This window comes from Alligator sinensis, unplaced genomic scaffold, assembly GCF_000455745.1.
Source record: "Alligator sinensis unplaced genomic scaffold, ASM45574v1 scaffold349_1, whole genome shotgun sequence".
Lineage (NCBI taxonomy): Eukaryota > Metazoa > Chordata > Crocodylia > Alligatoridae > Alligator > Alligator sinensis.
The window spans coordinates 2,929,804-2,952,224 of NW_005841856.1; the positions used below are offsets into that span (position 1 = coordinate 2,929,804).

Consider the following 22,421-nt stretch of genomic DNA (forward strand, 5'->3'; position numbering starts at 1 on the left):
CGAGCGGCTCCGCGCCGTGTAGAAAAGTTGTGCGCTCGCTGGAGCCCCCCAGAAGCCCGCTGCCACGAATTTCCAAGCGCTTGGACCTGCCTCCGAGATCAGCCCAATAAGAGCTGTCAGGGGAGGCTCCCCGCTCACTTTTCCACATCACTTCACAGTTACATTTGGCAGGCAGGCAGGCACGCTGGAGCGCTCAGCCCCTGAATGAGTGGATTTATGTGGAATATCCCCGCTTTCCCGGAGATGTGCTGCTGCTGCTCCTGCTGCTGCTGATTTGTGCACAGGGAGAAATGACTAACTGCCCTTTACCATGCAGGCGCAGAAACCTGAGCGTCTAAGTGCCCAGCTTCTTCTCCAGCATCAGCAGCCTCGGAAAGCATGAAAAAAACCAGAAAGCCCGGAGGATCCTGTCCATTCCCAGGGACCGGCTAATATTTTCCTCGTCCTTCTCATCCGTTTGTGAAAGGGGGTGTCAGCAAGACGGCTCCTGGCTCCTGGCAAGAGTGAGTATCTATTTTATTGGTGTTTGCTTATTTATTTCTCACTGTCACTGGGGTTTCTCTCTCTAGATTTGTCTCTGACTTAGTGCACCCTCAACACCCAGCCACCAGCTATAGGAGTGATATCTTATTAATGGATGTGTTAGGAGACTGAACCGGAGTAGCTCATTACTGCAGCTTCTTTGAAATTCCCTGCTACTGAAAATATCATGGGAAGCCAGTTATAATTTGGGGAGGTTTTTCTCCCGGAGGATCAGAAGGAGTTTTGTATCGCAGTGGGTTGCCCACTAGGCTAAGGAGAGTGTTTCTTCTCCTTGTTTTCTTATTTAGTACAATAAATCTCAGGGCTATTTCACTGTGTTGAATAGATGCAGGGCTGCATTCATGCATTGAAATAGATTGCAGTTTTCGTGCTGAGAATAAAAATCACCTACCAGCCAGATATGTAAATGATGGAGGAGGAGGCTGGAAGAAACATAAAGGGAGAGGGGGAATCCCCCCCCCCCCAATTTATCCCCCCCCCCCCCAAATAAATAAATATATAGACATAGTGCTATCTGCTCCTTTCTCACTTTCAGAGAAGGAAAGTATCCCAGGAATGCTGTTGCCTTTCTCTAAGCTGAGGTGGCAAGGAAGCTTTAGGGGTAAGTAGCCAGGAATCATCCCCATCCCACAAATTGCGTTTTTTCCCTGGCCTTGTTGACTAAACGCAGAAGGCACCCAGCTCAAAGTTGCAAGAGGGAGAAAGCCCCTTTGCTCCAGCTGCTTGTTAGATGCATCATTACCAATGCTCCTAGAGAAGAAATGCAGGACTCTGTCGACCCCTAAAGCCGTCAGTTCGCTAAACGCTTCATCCTCTGTTTGAGGAAGGCTAGAGGAATAACATGTTCTTACAGACTGCTTGGATATAACATCTGCTTGGCAGTAACATCCCAATCGGGAGACCCGAGCTATCAAAAAGCACCCCCACTAGATTTACAAGTCTTGTGCTTAGCTGGGGGATGTAAGAGGCACCGGATCAGGCTACAGCGCTTCAAAGCTTCCACACAAAAAACCTACAGCAATTTCTCTGTGGATCATATAGAAGAGATTAACTCAAATCCTTATTTAGCCACTGCCTGCTCCCATGAAGGTGACACCACTTAATATAAACAGGGATTGCTTTGTGGTTATAGCCATACTGTCATATCTAAAATCTCTTGCAATTTAAACAGATCACATTTAGTCCCAGACTAAACAGAATGGTGGAGTCAATCCGAACTGGCACATCCAGTGCAATTTGGCTTTGGTTGGCAACAGGTAGCACACTCTCCATCCTTCTCTCCCTCCTCCTGGTGCCCGTGCATGTACACACATGCAATCCCCCCCCCGCCCACACACACATACAAACGCTCTGCATCTTTCTTTCCTCTGACTGTAATAACTACATATTTAACTTTCATAAAGGTTGACACCTTTAAACAGTCAACTTGATGAGCTCATAAATGACTAGTCATTTGTCTCCCCTGGTTTCATTGCCAGATGTTTTCATGGGTTGCTGAATGTAAGAAATCAAATAACATTAACTGTTTATTGTTTCAAAACTACAACATTAGTGCTTAATAGAAAGGAAGCTAACAGCTGCTCACTTCAGTTTCAATTAAAGAATATAGCTGATAACTACCAAAGCTATAGATAAAGAATCCTCTTAACTTTACTCATCCTCTTTTGTAAATTCCTGAAGAGTTTCTTTGCAGTGAGGATGAAGAGAAATATGCGATACCTCCATATGATTGCAATCTGAAGATATTCCCTACAGCCAACTGATTGTTCTGAACAGGAGGATATTTCACAATTGGCTTCTCAGTAAATCTAGATTCACTAAAAATAATAAGCATGTAAATATAAGCCAGAATTACAAATGATCTGTAATGGCCCCTTTCAGCTCTCTCACTGAAATACAAATGATCCAAAAGGGGTACCTGCAATGATGTTACTTTGCACACACACAATAGCATTATTGGTCAGGTGCACAAATACTCAATGTGATAACATCAAAAGCGAAAAGCTCTCTACAGTGTCACCTCCTGGCTTCATTGTATGAGCACTTCAACTGAAAAACTCCTATGTCTGAAACTGATATTTATGTAATAGCCTAGCGTAGGGTTTTGCTTCATTCAACCTCTCTGCTATACCTCGGCAAATGTAAAATGAGCCACAACTTTCACCTCTTAATACTGCTGATTCCCCCACATTATTGCTCTTTATTAAAACACTCCCCGCATTTTCAGCAGGACTTATTTTATACGATAGAATTTAAAGGACTTCAATCTCGGTGGCTTTTTTGCAAGTTGAGGGCCTCCTAGAGCAGAGACCTTGAAGCCGTGTTTTGTGAAAGCAAGTATGTTAGGGTCTACAGGTGAATAATTTGCTAAAATAAATTGCTGGTCATGCGAATAACTTGGGAGAATTTTCACCTTTATGAAAAGTCAGTGACCGAGCACTGTTACGTTTGATTGCTTGACAAACGTTGCTTCTTTTAGTGGAGTTGGAGCATATACAGGGACTCATTTCCCATTGATATTTAGCCATCTCTCATTAAAAAAAATCTTGATGATGCTGTTCAAGGGAAGCCTCCTTGGACAGTGTTCCTGGTGCTTTTACAGAACACGTTGGTCACGCCAGCCCATACCGAACTCTGCCTTCCAAAAAGTCTATAAAAGAGTTACCAAGGTGCTGGTGCTCCCAGACCAGGTTTAAATGTCCTTCTCTCTTCTTTTATATCCCCATAAAATATCCCAATGGTATTACTTCACTACAGAATTAATACATGGATGGTTTACTCTGCATTTTACTTGCAACACTAAAAGAAGGTGCATTTAAACTACATTTAAAAAATGTGTGGTTCTGTATCGGTATGCATGTAGAAATACATGGACTACATGCAAAATGATATAGATGTAGGTGTATTACCATTGGAGGTGCTTTCTTGTTTGAGCTTTCTGTTTTGAACAGATCCATCTTAGATAGGTTGACTTCTGAAGATCTGAGTGCCCTGCATACTTTGCCTACGACCTTTCACCAAGGGTTGGAATTAGGGGGCTGGGTGTCACCCACTTGACCCTTACTATATACTAGAAATTAAAGGCATTGTGCTATAACCCAGCTAGCAGCAAAACACTTCTACTTCCCAGCATGTAAATAGACTTGGGGGTGATGGGGCGACTGAAGAAATTACTGATCTAGATATTCTTGTGCACAAGAAAGGATCTTTGACAAGAGACAGAGTCCACATAAAGTACATTTTGAAAGCTTGTGGTGCTGCAAATCTCCAGGTGTTGGAACAGGACGGACTACATCTATAAACAAGGCTTGTAAGGAAGCAACTGCTAATGCTACATAATATAAACACCTTCATGGCTAGGACAGCATTTTGTTTAATCAGCCACCATTTCACTGTATATACAAGCTACATATTTATTATATTTTTTTCCACCTTCAAGCTGCTGCAGTATAAGACCATATAAGGTTGACCTTTTCGATAGACTATTAATAACAATTGTGGGCTGAAAGTATGCACCTTGGTTATATCTGCACTACTGAAAATTGCAGAACACTTTGTGAACCAGGAACTTAAAATAATAGAAACCAAATTTTATCAGTGAGGAAGGAATGCTCTTAAAGGTTTGTGTTGAAATGTTTTAAGCATCATTGCTACCAAAAGACTGCATCAATAGAATTAGATTAGATGATGGAAACTCAACGTTTTTCTTAGTGTTGTTGCCATAGAAAATGTGGCACACTTCACAGCTTTCTAAACATAACCATTTGAGCAAATTTACCCTCTAGAAATAGAACAGAAGAAAGTGCCACTCATTTTACATTTTCAAATATTTCCCTCTAGTCCTTGAACATATTCAGTACATTTCTGAGTTTGATCAACAAATAAATAGCATCAGTACAGTGGCATTTCAACTATTAATACAGCTTAAGTTTGAAACATTTCTCTCTCAGTTTTACTAGGGGCTGATGACATCTGAAGTGGGAAGAGAAAGCTGACTTAGAAACCAGTGTGCTAATAGTTCATAAAGTACTTATGGCATTTGATTACTGGCAGGGGGGTAATTCTTGGGAGCTTTACTCATCTGAGTACTGTCCTTAGCTATCAGTAGCTCATTGGAGCTTCTACTATTGGAGTAATAATTGATCCAGCAAGGTGCTGAATGAACACCAGCTACTCTCCTCCTGTCTAGTTAGAGTTGCAGGTAGATTGGGCTCTGAATTACTAAAGCAAATAGGATTTTGGCCCAAGGTATGCAAGCCTATTACAGTCTTTACTGAGGAGCCTCCACTCCATTCCCAGGGAATCTGTAAACCAATGTTTTCTCACTAAATATTCAACATGCTACGACATAACATGCTTGTCAATACATTGTGTGTGTTCAGGCTTCCATTCCCCAGCTGGAATAGTTTTGAATTTTAGGAAAGCAGCATATCTCAGCAATATTTAGTTCATAGGCTCTCTCAGATGTTTCAGACTTTTCAACTTAGTGGCATGTATTAAATCCAAGCTGCTTAATTCTAGGAACCACTGCACAGCCTAATTTGAAGAACTCTGCTGTTAATTTAACTCCATTTTTAATCACCTTCTCTCTGCTATCACCGATGATATTAATCACATAAACATACATATATAAGACAAAGCTCAGTAAATTGTTTATTTTTAGCAGAGGAGTGCTAGTCATTAATTTAGCTTTGCAAGGAAATAAACATCTTTTACAGTCTTTCATGGAGTGATTGCATCAGTTCCTTATTTCCTTTCAATTAACCAAAACTGAACCTTAATTTCTGTCCTGAGTGAAGTCTGAGACAGGCAGTACAGTGCTTGTGAGCCTGTGGTCTTTGACCTAAGGGAATGTGCCTTGAATCTAACCCAGAGGAGAAAATTAGTTCAGCCTTGCAACCATAGAAATAGTAAATTCAAAGCATGTCACTTAAAGACTTATTCTGCTCTCATTAAAGTCAGTGACAAAACTCCCATTGACTTCAGTGCTGCAAGATCAGTCCCCTAATTTCTAATTTCATATGGTGCTGCTAGAGGATTGTAAGAAAACCACTAGGGCAGCAAAGTCCAGCAGTGCTTGCTTTTCTTTTCTACATAGACTTTAATCCTCAGGTTTTATCCGCATGTCATGAGAAACTTTGTATATATGCAGTCTTTATAATGTGAAAGACCGAGCATCATTTTATTTGATTTTGGTGAGGTGACATGTAGAAACAAAAGGAGTTTACTTGATATTACCTTTCTTAATTATGCACATAGCATTCTCTAAAGAAACTCAAGGAAAATATCAGGATGATTTATCTCATATGTTAACAAATTCCTGTAAAAGAGCAAGAAAACATGATCTTTATGTCCTCCATTAATATTTAAATACATTTCAATAAGTATAGGATAAGTACATTTTAGCTGCTGGAACTCTGATACTACACAGTGCCCTAGACAGAGGATAGTTAACACCTAATTCTCAGTCACAAGCCAATCTGCCTGGCTTTTATGAGCTCTATCCATGTTATGCACAACTTGCATTTTTCCCTTTCTCCTTTAAAAGTGATATAGGTCTTTGGAATTACTGTGTAATGTGCCTTCATAAAAATGAGCAGTGGTCTGAGATGAGATTGGCACCAACCAAAACTATTAAATGTATGTGTAATGTAGCTTTCTATTTTAGTTTAAAAGAAAAGCATTTTAAGCCGTGGACTGAAGAAAAAAAAAATAAGGGTTCAGTTTGCTCTGCTTCTTTCTGTGCAAACTGACTAAATGCAGAGCTGACTCTATTTATCTCTCATGTATAATCCTCTAGACCACCTTAGTTGTTCAAATGGAATTTGCCGTTCTTCTTCTACCCATTCTGAGCTAGAAAAACAAGCTTCTCAGAAAAAACTGTGCTGAAGTGAACCGACCCTCTGACACAGATCAGTGGGAAATCTGACTCACACGCACCAGAAGACAAATCTTTTAATTTTATTTTTTTTAGTAAATATGACACTCCAAGAGAGAAAAGCATATAACACCTTCCGAAGTAGTTATGCTTATTTGAATGCATATTTTCTTTCATAGTCATAATTTTTCAAGCAGTTAGACTTATATAAATAACCAGTCATTTTGCTAGAGACAAAATGCAATAAAACAAGTTGCATTACTTTAGCTTCTAGACTCTTTGAAGAAGTGACTGTCTCTTTGTTCTGTATTGGTACATTGTCTGGCATGGTAGGATCTGTGCCTGGGGTCCCTAACCATCCCAGTTGGTAAAAGGGTAAACGGGAACATATGGTCAAAACACAAATAGTTTTGAGGTGCTTAGAACAGCATCAAATCAATTGATTTTTGGTGATGCATTTGGGCTCCAGTTTTAGGAGGTGGGGAACACCTTGTGTACCAGTAGGGGCTTAATCTGTGGTCCCTGCATGTGTAAAGTTCACATTTAATGACTTAATGCCTAATGCTTTATTGGCAAAAACCACAAAAATTAACTGAATTGGATCCTGGTTTGTCAGTTAGAGATGGAAAGTAACTTCTAGGTCTTATCCCCCTTTGATAGATGTGATCTAGTTCCCTCCAGAAGGAGTTTTATGAATGTAAACATTAGGAAGCATATGTAAAGCAGATTTAAATAATAATCAGTATAAACTAGGCTTTGTTGGTATCGTAGGACATCACATCCTGCAGTTCAGTGAATAACAGCAGACAATTTGTGCGGTATTTGGCGGAGGCAGGTAAGTTTTGAATGTAGCTTGTATACCTTCTCCTTTAATCCCAAAATATTATCAGGATGTAAATGACCTACTTCTGTTAGCCTCAACTCCCTACCTAGGTAGTTATCAACAAGGTTTCTCATTAAGGGAAACTGAGGCAGAGAAATAGCGAAACTGTTAAACCTCCCAGACTTTTTAAAAGTCCATATGCCACACTGAAAAATCAGCTGGTGTCTGTATATATCTATGTATGGCTTTGTACAGATATTGTACTATGTTTGGGGGGTTAGATTGGGTTAAAAATGGCCCCCAATCTAAATCGGTGATTAGACAGAGCCTGATCTAAGGTAAGTCTGAGGAGGGGATGGGTGAGCAGGACCAGAGGTTCCAGTGGGGTTTGCAGGGAGGGGCTTGAGGGATTAGGGGGCTAGTGGGGTCCATAGGGAGTTTGGGAGGGATCGTAGGGAGTTGGCAGGACCCCCCAGCTGTGCCCCTGTTGAAGCCACCAAACTACTCTTAGTGCCTGGAGCCCAATTGAAGTAAGTCGGGGTTGGGGAGGGATGGGCAGATCAGAGATGACTAGAGGCTCTGCATGGGCGATGGAGGGTTGATAGGATTGGGGTGCTCTTTCTTCCTACCGGACCAGTGTCTGTTCTTAACCTGTCAGCCCCCTGCCCAACCCCCAAATGAACAGCTCCCCAAGAAAAACAACCCCCCCCATCCTGCTTGTCCCTCTCCCCACTGATTTATTTCTATCTGTTCCCAGTACTAGTGAACCGTGGAAAACCAGCACTGGGAGTGCCTTGTGAGATCAGGGGGTTTGGCAGGCTCAGGGAGATGACTGGTCCATGGGGGAGAGGGTGGGTTGTTTGGGGGTGGGGGGAGGGCCCAGGGCTTAAAAATAGCCTGCTGGGGGGAGAAAGATTGCAGCCTTGGGGCTGGTGCAAGCAAGTGGGGCTGCACTTGAAGCGTGTACAGAAGTTCATTTAGATTGGTCTAATCCTGTCCCGTCTAATTTAGTGCACTGCTGAGGTACAGTTAAATTAGACTGGGTCAGTCAATTTTGACCCATCTAACCTCCCTGGAACTTCTGTACAGTTAACACTTATATCATCCAAGTTAAGGATCTAAGTATAAGCTCGGCACATGAGCAAGGTAACTTAGATTGGGTGGCAATTTTTAACACAATCTAACCTCCCCAAATGTCTGTACCCACCCTACGTATCCATGTCTGTGTTGTATCCATGTATGCAGGTATATTTTAACCATGTATTAGAAGACAGATTTGAAGAATGCTTTTTTTTTCTTTAAAAGTTCTTATGTGTAAGAACTGTGAGAATTGTTCAGGTGATCCCAAGTTATAAAAAAACTGCAATGCATGACTAAGCTTAAAAAGTTAAGGCAGCATATCTTTACACTGTAACATAGAGTGTTAAGAGTATGTGTCCAGGACAGAGAAGCTGAGAAGACAGATGTAAAGAAGTGTCTGTTGATCCCTATGTCAAATTAGGTAAACTTTTTTTTTTTTTTAAGTTGCTTTTCTTTGATTCTGGAAGCCAGGTTGAAAAACAGCAAACATTCAGTCCCAATATAGAATAGCAAACTTAGACCCATGATTTGCAATCTTTTTGGACCAGATTCTCTTCTGAATTGCAGTTTGGCACTGCTTTGCCTTCACAAAGCACACCTCAAGCTGATGTAGCTTGAAAATGACGGTTGTAGAAGGGGATCTTCTGAATAACTTCCCCTTCTTGTGGCCAAACGAAAGGAAGCCTTATTTTTCTGTGCCCAGCTGCTTCCTATTGACATAATGAGAGGATCACTGGTAGCTAATGAAATATGACTGGTATAATGTGGGTTTGGGGATTGATTGGGTATACAGGTGACCGAGAATAAGAGGAATTACTCTTGAACCCCTTCTTCCTGAGCTGCACTGCGTGATCTCAGCTGTAATCAAGCGCCAGGGCCGTAAGATCTTCCCTTAGTGATGGGGAAGTTGGTTCACAGTGTGGAAAAGAGCAGGACATAAATGCTGCTCTCTTGGGACCTAAATTTGCAAATTCTCCTCAAGTGTGCAGCATTTACACAGGTGAATAATTTCACTAAGGACAGTATAGCTAGTATTTATCATTATGATTTGTTTCTCTCTTGGGCAATAGTTAAAGGCACGCTTGAGCCTTTTACAGCATAAATGCAAGCAATTTAGAATCAAAGCTCAGATCAATTCAGTGGGTTGTGGACACCATTCAGCACAAAGGATATGGGATGAGTTTGTGCCTGTTTTCTGGGACAAACTTGATATAATTATTCAGGTGACATTCTGAAACCACAAGTGCCTTGATAGTTCTGTGGCTTGTTTGATTTTTAATTGGCAAATTCTCCTGCAGGCCTGTTCTTGTGAGCAAGGATTATCCACACAAACAAGGACTGGAGTATCAGGCTCTTTTTACTGTTGGAAACTTCAAAGTTTACTCTGCCACCAAAAGAGGATCAATGAAGGAGAGATAATTAATTGTACTTCCCACAGTGGGAAGGGTTTGCATCATGTTGCTACTATTGATGGAAAAGGACCGTGCCTGACTCCTCAAGAAATGGGACTAGGAAACGTAAGTGGTAGTTTTGCCAGTGCAACCAAAACCTGCAGCGACTAAAGAAAAAATTTAAAAGGATTGCACTTAAAAAGGCTGAAGAAAACAGGAGTGATAGTGTAGCTACTGTGGAAAGCAAGAGGAAGGAGAAGTGGTCAGGTGAAAAAATCAGAGCAACAGTGAGAAAGGATAAACTCACTGATACTAACAGAAGAGGCTCTGAAAGGTATAAGGGTACCTATATCCTCCAAGAAAGGGTTGTAGATTTGCTCTGTAGACAGATCTTTAGCCAAAGGGTAGTAAGAAGAGTCATTCATTACTATTAATGAAAGCCAATCAAAAGATAATAGCTATTGTTAATCACATGACTTTTACTCCCCCATCCCATATTCTCCTAACCCAAGTGAAATCTGTCACCTATAGCTCTACCTGTTCTGCAGGGCAGATCTTTAATTTATTCTTAGCAGTAACTCAGTGGAATTCAGGGGCAGGATATTTTAAAGCCGGGTGATTCCAGGAGTATATCCCATACCAAAACCATTGTAGATCCAGTAGTAACCAGAGATCTTTAGGTGACCTGGTGAATGGACACCTCCCATAATTTTTTTCTGTGCTTTTTGTATTTTAAAGCACAGTGGCACATAGAGAAGTTGAGTGCCTTGCAGAGCATGTGAATAATCATATCTAAAATAGCTGGGGCTCCTTGTGTCCCATTTACCTCATCGCATTGTTGCTATTTTACATCCTAGCTAGTCTTCCAAGTGGCTGAGTAAAGGATAATGTGTTTTCTAAACTCTGTGAATGGCCTCAGAGGTATCCGGAAAAACTTGCTTTAGACAAATGTGTCAAACAAAATGTTAATTGTCTCGCGTTTCCAGTGCAATTTATTTAAATGCGGTAACATTTTTAAAAACAGAATAAGCAATGATCATCTAAGAATGGATGAGTCCCACCGTTAATGAAGGGGGGAGGTCAGGAGATCTGTAGCTTCTAATCACTGTGATCAACAAAGCAGTACTGAATGCAGACTGAAATTAAAAGTAGAGGATGCAGCAGTTCTTAAGAGGACCCTCAACGTATTCTTATGTGAAGACACTCTAGAGTGGCTGTAAATTCTCCTCAACTGGAGATCATGGTATAAATCAATGCACTAGCATTATAATAAAGTGGATTACTTGGCCAGACAGACATTTTGTGGTTTGAAAAAATCTAAAAATAAATTGATTTTTTTTTTTCAAGCTTTTATGGCCTGCCTTATTTCTTTCTCTGTGAGCAGTTTATGTTAAACTATTTTTACTAACTTTATTAATCTTTATTACAAATCTATCACCTTCCACAATACCTTTAGTCCATTTTTAAAGCTACAATATAATTGCAAAGTAGCCATAACAAAATTACTGCTAGTTGTTACAGGTATGTAGGCTGCCAAATCATGCACAAGTGTGTTACACCGCAGGTGAATTCACTATTGTTTCTTAGTGTACTTAATATAATTTGTTATTTTCATGCTTACACAAAGTCAGTGACCGTACTTGCGTGAGGAAACTGATAGTATTTGGTTCTTATACTGTATCCGTTTCTCATGGCGATAGGTCTGGGAGCGATATTACAGTGTCAGGTAATTACTATGCATGACTATAATGTAATGCCAACAAGGAAGTTAATAGAATGAATGCAAACTTTGTTTGACTAAGCTTTTGAAGATGAGACTACCTCTTTGTGACTTTCTGTAGCGCAATGATGCTTGATTCTTGATGCTACCGCTGCATAAATGGTAGAAGGTTGGTACTGCCTGTCCCAAACCATCTTGGCACATAAAGGGCTGAGCAGTTACTATAGCAGGTAACAAGTTGCTTAGCTCTACCTATGATTCTGTATAGGTGCTGGGAAAAACCAACCATCCAACAGGAACGGTTAAACCTTATCTGAAACACAGTTATTCAAAATGCTTTTATCTCAAATAGGGTCATATTTCCCTGCATCTACTTGTTAGAGTGAAAAATCCCTTTATTAGTCAAAAAAATATATTTTTAAACCATGCAACAAATTTTCAATCATGCCTGTGCGTCCAGAAGCATTCAGGAAAGCAAGACTGCATTGCATGTGTGTCCATTTGTGTGTGTACAGTTTCTTAGATTAGAATCATAAACAAGTCATAGAAAATTAGGGTTGGAAGGTACCTCAGCAGGTCATCTAGTCCAACCCCTGATGTGAGTTGTAAGAAATGCCTTCAATATACTAAAGGGAGCTGTGAGATCTTACAAGATCATTGTAAATTTCTTTTTAAAAATGCACTACTGTTAGGAAACCTAATTTCAGAGGACGTTCAAAATTAAGTGCATTTATTCACAAATTAGCCAAATCCTTATGAATGTGGAAGTGTATAGTATGAGGAACACATTCTGGTCCTTCTTGTAGCTGCATGCGGCAGACAATAACAAGGCAGCCTGTGGATCTGGTGTCACGGAGGAATCCTCTGATGTCATCCAGCCATCATCCCAGCCCTACGCCACTTGCTTATAGGCTGGCGAAGTGTGAGATCCCAGGAGAAAGGGAATATGTCCTCATTTGTGAGTGATTGTCCCTGCTGAATGGCTCCTTACTTCAAACCAAATCAAAGTGGTCTGACTTGAGAACCAGCTCAGTCTTTGGCAGGTACTAGGTCAGCCTTCTTTCCTGACTGGGTGCAGCTAGCTTCCTTGTAGAGTAACCAGTAACAGTTGCAGGGGAGGAATGGTACTGTAGCTGATCCTTAAGATCCCTGCACATGCACATGCCTTCATCTCTTCCCACACATGGTCAGTTCTCTTGGGATGAACCATTCCCTGCATGTTCGTTAAAGCCTCTCCATAAAACAGGCCTGCACCCATAAGTGCCATCTAGTTTGCTTTACTAACTGGTTAAATTAGAACAGCAGAGTTCAAATGAGGCCTGAGAGCAAAAGGCTCCAACAGTTTCAGTCTTGACTGTGAAGATATTATTGAAAGCTGTATGTATTTGCATGCAATACAGCACTAGCAATAAAAACCCACTCAGTTGAGATGCACATTTATTCTTTTGCCTGAAATGCCAAAAACATGTGGAAACTTTACTTTCCCACTGCTTCTAAAGAGCATATTGCACATTTATGTTCCTGGTGTTCAAGTTAACCGTGCTTTTTGCTAGCCTGCTTCACTCAGCTAGGTTTATTGAAATGTGGGTTGTATGTGAATTTTCCTTTTTGGTTGCTGCTTTTGTTTGCTTGAAAGTATTGCTGAAGCTTCTCCCATGGAGCTACTCTAAGACTAAATTCTATCACAGTTAATAAATCTTGATGCATTAGCAATGGTTACATAGGAACTTAATTTGACTGTACTGTGTGAAGAGTAATGGCTTTAAGCTTCTTGTATAGTGCAGGATTGTTTTTATATTTAAGTGAATGTAGTGCTTGCAAACAGGTCAGATTGGCAGCTCAGGAAACGAATGTGCTGTTCTCCCTAGCCACCCTCACTCAAACAGGGACAGCACGTACAGCGGCAGCATGAGGATTTTTCTCTTCCAGTGAACTGCTTCATCCTTGCTCAGGATGAAGCAGTTCAGTGGAAGGAAAATCTTTAGGGGTGAGAGGGGACAGCAGTGCTGTCTTAATTAGATTAATTAGCTGATGTTTTTAAAAAGCCTTTTGAATATGGAAAGTGCTTTATTTTATAACTGTTCAGTACAGGGAATGACAAAAATGGTGCAAATTAGAATCGGATGAAAGTCAGCAGTGGCTTCAGCTTGTGTTCATCTGAACAATTTGTTGCACGCAGGTGCACCTCGTAAGCCATGGTGTGTGAAAAGGCCCCTTCTGTGGCCAATTTTAAGTGCAAGGGAGTGTCACTAATCCAAGCCCTAGAAACACAGGCCTCCAGCTCTAAAGTGGTAGGCCCCTAATCTGGCCCCTTATATTGGGCAAAGAGGGTGGCCATTGCACTAGTTTACAGGGCTTCATAACTTCCTGAACTTCACTTTGCTTTTGGTTGAAAGAAGGAGAAAAATTGCTTTCTGGCAGCCCTCCACCAGCAATCCCCAAGGTACCATCTTACCCCTATTTCTTTTTAAGCTTGGATTTTTCTTTTCCCTTTTACTTACCACATCGTCACCCCAACATATTCTGAGCTAATTTCCCTTTTAATATCTGCCGAGAAGTGGCACCAGTAGCTACAGACCTTTTATCTTCAATATCTTCTGAAGATAGCTCTTTTGCCTCTGTCCCAACCCAGGCTGTTTTGAGCAGCTGGCTTTTCCACTCTTGTTCATGTTATTCCCAAAGGGTAATCATGATGTTGTATAGGAAATGGTTTGCCTTGGCCCCAACGGTTCATACAAACTCTCTTTGGAGAAGCAGGCTACATTATTTGCCTTCTCTCTCCCTCATTCTTCAGCACTGAGACCAAACAATGTTTCCAGGCCCCCCGAGCTATTGCTGTAATGGGCACTTAACCTCATTCCTGATGCATTGTTGATGGACCGCAGTATTAGGTTATCATTGTTCTGAGGTACTTTGCTTGGGTTTTAGGCTGATAGCAGCCTAAAAATTGGCTCTTCTTCTTTTCTTAACAAGGCAAAGAAGAGATGCCTCCTGGTTTCCGATTTTCATACAAAAACTCCCCAGCTGTGTCAACAATTATTAATATTAAAAAAACCCAATACATCTGTGATCTTTCACTTTGTATGTTGTGTGGGTATTTTTATTTTTTAAGTCTCTAGTTTTCATGCTTTTAAGTTGTTGTCTTTTTTTTTTCCCCTCAGCCATGAGAGCTAAAATTTTTATTTAAAAAAACTGGGAAACTAGGATTCCTATATTGTCGCATGACTCCAGGAACTTACCTGCTTCCTCCACCTGTAAAATACACAACACAACAGTGATCATGGGCACCTCTGCACCTAATCCCCTATACTGTAGTTCCCTATAATATTATGTTTGGATCTAAATTAGTCAGTGGTGAAAAATCAGGACTCTTTTAACAAAACTGTAGCCATATTAGGGTGGCTGTAATGAAGCCCTACTCTTTGAGTTGTGTTTAGTGTTTCTTTTTAAGTAATCTACTGTTGCATTTCAAGTTTTCCAATCCTTATGGATAGACTGTAGGAATCCCTAACGTATTAAACATGTTTCTGCTTCATAGGGTATGCCTACAATGAGAAGACATATAAAGACCTGACGTCTAATAAAATGGGAGGAAAGAAGTGATGGGTACAAGAAGGATGAGCTTTACAGTTGCCATCATACAAACATACTTGAAATAAAATCTGAACATTTTTCCCCCCTCTGGAAGTGGGAAAGGTTCAATGAGGTCTTTATTGCACTCTCGAGGCATTCTGGAGTTCACCTAGGAAGGCATTTTCAAGCTAGTTTCTGAACTGCCTACTTTGGGTACCAGTAGGAAACTAAAAGTGGCATCCCAGAGCTAAGTACAGGCTGTAAAACTTGCCAGGCAATCAGGTTAAATTAGCCCAAACTGAAAGGTGTTTTGCTAAGGAGGTGCATGCCAAGGAACATCTGCCTTTTCCTATGCACCCCCTTCATTCACCTCACTATATTAGAAAGCTACATCAAGGTTTTAGCTATCTGAATGTTAAGAATTCTTTTTTTTAATCAAATGAGGCTTTTTATTTTATTTTGATGGTTCGATTAAGCCGCATCATGCTGCGAGTAGAGGAAAGTTAAGGTACATTGCTCTTTAAAATATATACATAACTATTTTATATATTTACTAAAATAAACTTTGGTGGAGAACGGCCTTGGGCATTTGCAAATAAAATAATCATCTTGATCTAGTGCTATGGATTTTTGAAACACCAGGATTTAATCCTGCAGTGGTCTAAGTGTCCTCAACTGATTCAAAGAGAGTGAGTAGAGGCCATTTAGAGTAAGAAAAAGAAACAGTGGATTTGTTGCTCTGGTTGAAAGTGAACGTTTATGCAGGTCCAGGTTTTAATGTTTAATTTTCACTCTGGCAAGTCCCTTACTTGATCATGAAGAAAATAGTATTTCAAAAAAAGTATTATCCAGGTTAAAAAAGTAGGAGATTCCATCCCTTAGTTGTTTTAAAAACCATTTAATAGATGTCTATATTACTTGCGACAACTCTAAAACTAGATTGTTGGCTTGTTTCTAGGATGAAAAAATCTAATCCATCTCTAAGATTTTACAAAATACCTTCCCAAGTTCTGTACAACTAACTTGCCATTCTTTTTTCTTTTTCCAGAAATCTTTAATGACAAGAAAACCCAATGGATCATGTTTTTATAATCTAAGCAGTTTTTATTTATGTTTACTGTGCTGTAAACACATGGAGGAGCTGTAAGTAAATATTCTGTACTGCATGATGAATTGGATGGCTACAGTCTGGAGGAAAGCAAAGTAATTGTTTCATTTCTGTGATGATTTGCTTAGCTTGTGGTACAATGCCAGAAAGACTAACGGAAATGCTTATGGATACATGGACTCCATTAATAATATTATGGATTACTGTCCTTCCTTCCATTTATATGGCTCCAATGAATCAATCTCAAGTATTGCCAAGTGGATCCAGTATGGAACTAAATGGCCTCAGTGAAGAACAGAGAGTTTTGAATCGTTCAAAGAGGGGCTGGGTATGGAATCAAATGTTTGTATTGGAAGAGTTTTCTGGACCCGAACCAATATTAGTCGGCCGGGTAAGTCACCTTTTAAAAATAAGAACATAAGAAAAAGTATAGTTTTAGATGGTGTTCAATGCTTTGACTCAACTAGCAAACTCAGACATTCCCTAATGCCTGTAAATCTGTGTTTAATAGAAAGCGTCTTCTCTTAGGTACAACTAGTTTGGAATATAATCCCTCTATAGATGACAGTTTGGGCTTGGGTTTTTTTTTTGTTTTTTTTTACAGGATTTAGTGATTTCAGGAAACAGTCTGTTCAGACTTCATTTCTACTTTGAAAATACATCTCTTCTATTTTTTGATGATAACGAAATGGGAACAGATGCAGGTTTCCTTTAATGCAATTAGGCAGAATACTTAGTTTCGCTGAACCAAAGACTTTTCCCCAAATCTGCTATTTGTAACGTTTCTATTTTACATTCAGTATTCAAAAGGGTCGATACACTTTAAGATGACTTCTCACCTGGTGTCTGGCTACACAAGGCTCTGAGATTTCACATAGGTTTGAGCAAAACAAAACACAGAGGGATGAAGAAAGTGTACTACATACAACAGGCAATACGTGGCTACATTACTCTCAATCAGTTATTTGGAATTGCACTTGCTTTAGGAGAGATCATGCCATCTGCATTCATCATGAAGCTTGCTTAGAAAATAAATATCTGCTTTTCAGTGAATGTTTGACCTATTTTGGAATAGTCATAAATACTGTAACATATCATTAACCTTCAGTTTCCTCTGAATAGCCAGAGACATTATTATAGCTTTGCCTTGGATGCTAAAACATGCATAAAAATGTAAACAGACAAAGAGTTAAGATGCACCATCATTTTGTTTCATCCAAATGTGACAAAAATTGTTGCCAAATGTTTTCTTTAAACGGATTCCGTGAAGTGACCAGCTTGTGCCCTAAATCTTGGGCCAGATAACGTAATGAGACATAGCTCTATTGACGTCAATCAAAGCTATATCAGTTTACATCAACTGTATTAAAAAAACCTTATAAGGATAGGGATATTCTGTTAGCTATAGGTCAGTAGCAAGTTTATTGGCACTTATCTCTAATGTTAAAAGATTTTTCCACATTAAACGCATCTAGTTGCATTTGAAACAAAGATGAGACCCTGTACGTTCAAAATGCTTACACAGACGAACAAGAATAGTTTGAGTTAAGACAGCCACTCTCATCTTCAGTTAGTTCTCCTTAAGGAACTTAGACTAAGAGCTAAGACTGCCTGAATTTGTAGGGGTTTTGCTTTTTGGTGTAAATCAGAGCTTAGTGTTTTATAATGCACTGTGTTCTGGATTTAATTTCCCACATTGTTCAAATGCATTAGTGAATAGAAACAGAGGGGGGGGGATGTAAGGTAAAACTAATAAAGGCATTATACCCTCTTCTTCTGGGATTTTGAATGGAATGTATTACTCTACAATGCTGCAATAATCCATTTGCGGTGACTGTTGTGTAATTAGAAGATTGCGTGATCCAGATGGAAGAATGTGAAAAGTGGAAGTTACTGCTAAGGCCAGGATTCTCAGGCTTAATCTAAACCAAAGTAATTGCCTCCTAGTAATCCTTGTCTGTTTGTATCATGATAGCCAGAAAATTACCCTTATTTTTATTTTCTTCGATCTCCTGCTGGATGTGAGCACCCACAGGATCCATCCAAATCAGTAAGATTTGTAGATGCACTGCATCTGGGACAGGTTTTTAAGCCTTTGCCAACTTAAAATGGTATTTTAAACATTTGTTTTCTCTCTCATCCTCACTAATTTCCTTTCCATCTCGGATTCTAATTTAAAAAAGCCACCTCCCAATAGATCTAGTCTACCTCCTACCTACAATCCCCCTAGTCCCTTTTTCGCTTGTCCCATTTCTCTCTGTTTCCCAGTCTGACCATACCACAGACTTGTGCACAGCTGGGGGTTACTTCTTCATTTATGTGGTTTCCTCCGTCAAGAGCCTTACTACCTTATCATTCACCTGAAAGTACTTTGTGATGCTTTATTTGAATGACCCTATTGAGCACCCTACAGTGAGCAAATGTAAGCCATGTCCAGATGAGCATGGCTATGTGGTAGATGGCGCCACAGACACATTTGCTGTGCCCCATACCATACATTCAGCAGTTCTCCGCACTGCAGGGTAGCAGTGTGGGGAGGTTTTTTGATCCCTGGAGATCCCAGTGTCAAAAAAACCCATGCAAAAATAATAATAATAATAATAAAAAGCATGTGGGGGCAGTGCGTGCCATGCAAAACTGGAGCCTGGCCAGCTGGAGCAACATTCTGGCTTCCAGCCAGGCTCTAAGCAGCAGGATCCCCATGGCTGCATCCCCGGCAGACCCCCAGACGCCAGGTAAAGCTGCTGGGGCCAGTCCAGTGCTGGCCCCATACTCCCATACCCCACCCGGGGTAACCTGCCATGCACCAGAGCACACGTGGCACAGGCGTTCCCTGGGGACAAGTAGCAACGGCACAAGGTGTGCCGCTGCTTCTTGTCCCTGGGGAAACAAACGTCCACGCTCATGTGCACGTGGCCATGAAGTCTTGATATTTGTAGTAAGAAAATGAAACATTGGCATGCTGTCCCATTTGCTGGGTTTACTATACATGTTATTTATTTTCACCTTCTTTACGTATTATGAGTACCATTTATATTCATAATGCGCCTATGTTTTACCGAATAATCAGAAGGTGTGTGATGCTATCAGAAGGTTTAAAACCAGTCACTTCAGAGGAAAAATTCTAAAGGTGATCTTAATTATAGTTCAAATGTTATACAAAGCTTTTGTCTGTGCAGTTGCTGTATAAGAATAAACCAAGAGACTAACATATGTAAAGTTTGGGTAGCTTTGTGCTCTGATCAATAAATACAAATATGAAGATTTGCCAACATATAAATTGTATGAAGATAAGCAATTTCTAATGCCAATTTCAAGTCCTTTAAAAATGTAGTCCCAAGGAGCCATCACTTTTCAAGATAAGGGTTGTTCGCTTCAGTAAGTTTTAAGGAACTGATCACCTTGCAGGATGTATTTTAGGTTGCACTAATGGGACCGAAGCTTGTGTATAAAGCAAATGAAATATAATATTGAAACCAGTTTCAAAAATCAATAAAAAGATTCAAATTACTTTTAAAAATAGAATTCAATTGAAATAAAAACTGTCATGCAGGGTATATAAATTAAGATATGCAAGTTATAGATCTCTTAAATCAGGCTTCTAAAATGCTGACAGAACTACAGTTGTTGCAGCGCAGCTGCACATAAATCAAGCACTGTTGTGCATTGCCATTCTGGACCAATGTCCATAAATAACTGCACTTTTCCAATGCATTCTTCCTAGCACATGACAATGATTTTAGGGAGAAAGTAACAGAAGGCTTTAATGCCTTTTTTTCCAAATGAAATAGGCTATAGTAAAACAACTTGCTTTTACTGAATGATCTTAGTAAAGGATGGGGGGAGAGCAAGTCTTGGTTCTAATCTTATTTCTTACTTATTTTACTGAAGCAAGGTGCACTGCTGAAGTCAGTGAGAATGCTGACATCAGCTTTATATGGGCAAGGTCAGAAAGTCAAAGAAGTCCTGCCTGCCTCAGTTTCCCCATCTGTGACTAGGGATGTGTATGCCTAGCCCTGAGGAGGGTATCGTGAGGATGAATCACTTGATGCTCATAAAATACTGTACACATTCTCATTATTCACTGAATGTTTTGCTGTTGCATTTAATAACAGATATTCTCACCTCAGTTCTGTGCACATGTGAATACAATTTAAAGCATCTGTAGCCCTGTTCCAAAGTCCCATAAACCGTGAGCTAAATGGAGTTGCTCTTCTACACAAATTGAGCTTGTTGAAAACAATACAAATACGTCAGACCGGCACACTGTTGTTGTTCTTGTTGTTTTCCATTGGTTTTCCATCTGTTCCTTTGATTCACATACATTGGCAGAGGTGTGATAGGGTGAGCACAGGTCCAAAGGTACTGCCTTTAGCTTTAGACGACCAGCATACAGTGTGCCACTGACAGCAGTAGCAGACCTTCCAGTGGCTGACAACCTCATTCAGCTGTGGAGGGATATGTCTTGTGACACTGCATGCTATCCCCACGGACTTGATTAGTTAGAAAGAACTTTTATTTGATATACACAGCTGCATGCTCTTAGCCTCCTCTGCATGCATTTCCAATTCCATGGCAGATGTGCTATGAAATCTGTGGTGTATCAAATGTCACTGTTCTTTCATTGGAGACAATAGGCGAATTCACAATGAAGTGCACAATAAAGTTAAGAAATGTTAGGCAACTGCACACTGTAATAAAATGTGTGGGCACGTACTCCCAGCTCCTGCGTGCCAGAATAGTGGAGCCCAAGATAAACATATAACATCTAATTTGTGATGTGTTAAATGGGATTGGGCCCAGTTTAATAAAGAGGCATTTTCAGGCAAACTCTAGGATACTGAGTTTATGGGTTATGGTTGTGGTTTATGGATACAGTGCAGGGGATGAAAACATAAGACGTGCATAGAAGGGGGTTGAAAGTGACAAAAGCCTTTTATTTTTTATTTCTTGAGTCAATACTGAATAATTCAATAATAAACCTCAGACTCAAAGGAGCTACACTGACAAACAGTCAGATTAATGCTCTTTCTGTAGTGAGCTCCTCCTGTCTCCATGGATCCTCCCTATGCTTCTCAAATCTCTGAGAATCCTTCCCTGAATTCCTCCACTTCCTTTTTCTCTCTAAAGCCATACGTTCTCATGATCCTCTCTATGATAAAAAAAGGTCTTTACCTTAAGGGCCTAATCCACAACTGAAGTAAAGGGGAATTTCCCCTTGATTTCAGTGGGCATAGAGACAAAATTTAAATTTACCTGTTCGAGGGGAACAGCAGAGAGAGAGAAATGATGTCTTAGGGCTTTTCCTACAGGCGTTTGAAAAGTCAGTATTCGGAGTCTCAGACATTGTACATGAGGAAATACAGATCACAAGTAAAGTGCTATATTGGGCTGCTTTGTATGCTCTGTGAGACCACTGCATACATACAGTTTCTTTTTAACTGCAGATAAAAGGTAAAAATCATGCTTGTTTTATGCATACAGTAGTTCTATTGAAGTCCATGGGATGCTTGTATGACAAAGCAAATAATATTTGGTCTCAGCTGTTCAATCTGTCACCATAAATATTTCCATTTAAGTTTCCATCTATTTTCTCACTTCTATTTAGTTAATTTGCTTCTGTTATTTTAGTACCGCTTGATCATACTGTTATAATTAATGTTACAAAATATATCTGCATGCAGATATATGATCCTGATGGGCTTTAGGGTCTGAATTGTATACACTACCATAAATTGAAGGAAATCAGTGTGAAAGTGCACAGGTTCGCAGTCCTTTGGCATAGGCATTGCACTAAGGGATTCGTTACTATATTAATGCACTGTTAAAAGTTTTCAGCCAAAATTATTGAAAGTCGGATCTGGGCATATTACATACATGACATATTTTTATTGCTGTTTTTCTACTTGTTGTTCTGTTTTTATACATACTATTATATTTTACTCTTTTTTTTTTTTTTTTTTTTTTTCATCCGTGTCATGAAACACAGAAGCCTTGAAATGCTGCCAAACTAACATTGCTCCTGGAACCTTAGGTTTGGGATTTTGTCTGCAACCTTAATGATACGCTAATATAGGGTTTTTTCCTAGTTATTTTTAATAAGCTCCCAGAAGCCAAAACTACAATTTATTTTCCTACCTGATTTTATGGCAGACATTAATTCCCCCATGCTTTTTGCTTGTTTCTAATGGTGCATAGTGCATAGTGTAAATCACAGAGTGCTCCTGTTTTGGCTGTTTTCCTGTTTATGTGTCCTCAATCAGCGTTATCAGCAGGGATTAACATAGGTCTGTGGACAACTTTTC

The 22,421-nt window shown here is 39.9% G+C and overlaps 1 protein-coding gene across 7 annotated transcripts in view; it reads left to right on the forward strand.

Moving 5' to 3' along the window:
• The first annotated feature begins 19 nt into the window (after positions 1-19).
• The window catches only part of CDH8 (cadherin 8), a 222,286-nt gene continuing 199,884 nt past the window's right edge, over positions 20-22,421 (forward strand). For 2 of the 7 annotated variants that reach the window (XM_006016419.2, XM_006016424.2), the window contains exons 1-3: positions 9,181-9,324; positions 9,623-9,841; positions 16,057-16,507. In XM_006016419.2, coding sequence (XP_006016481.1) covers positions 16,232-16,507 — 276 coding nt within the window. In that variant the 5' untranslated portion in view covers positions 9,181-9,324; positions 9,623-9,841; positions 16,057-16,231. Of the gene's footprint in view, positions 504-8,344; positions 8,391-9,180; positions 9,325-9,622; positions 9,842-13,681; positions 13,879-16,056; positions 16,508-22,421 lie in introns of those variants that run through there. The other 5 variants (XM_006016423.2, XM_006016421.3, XM_006016422.2 and 2 more) reach the window with 5 other exon arrangements.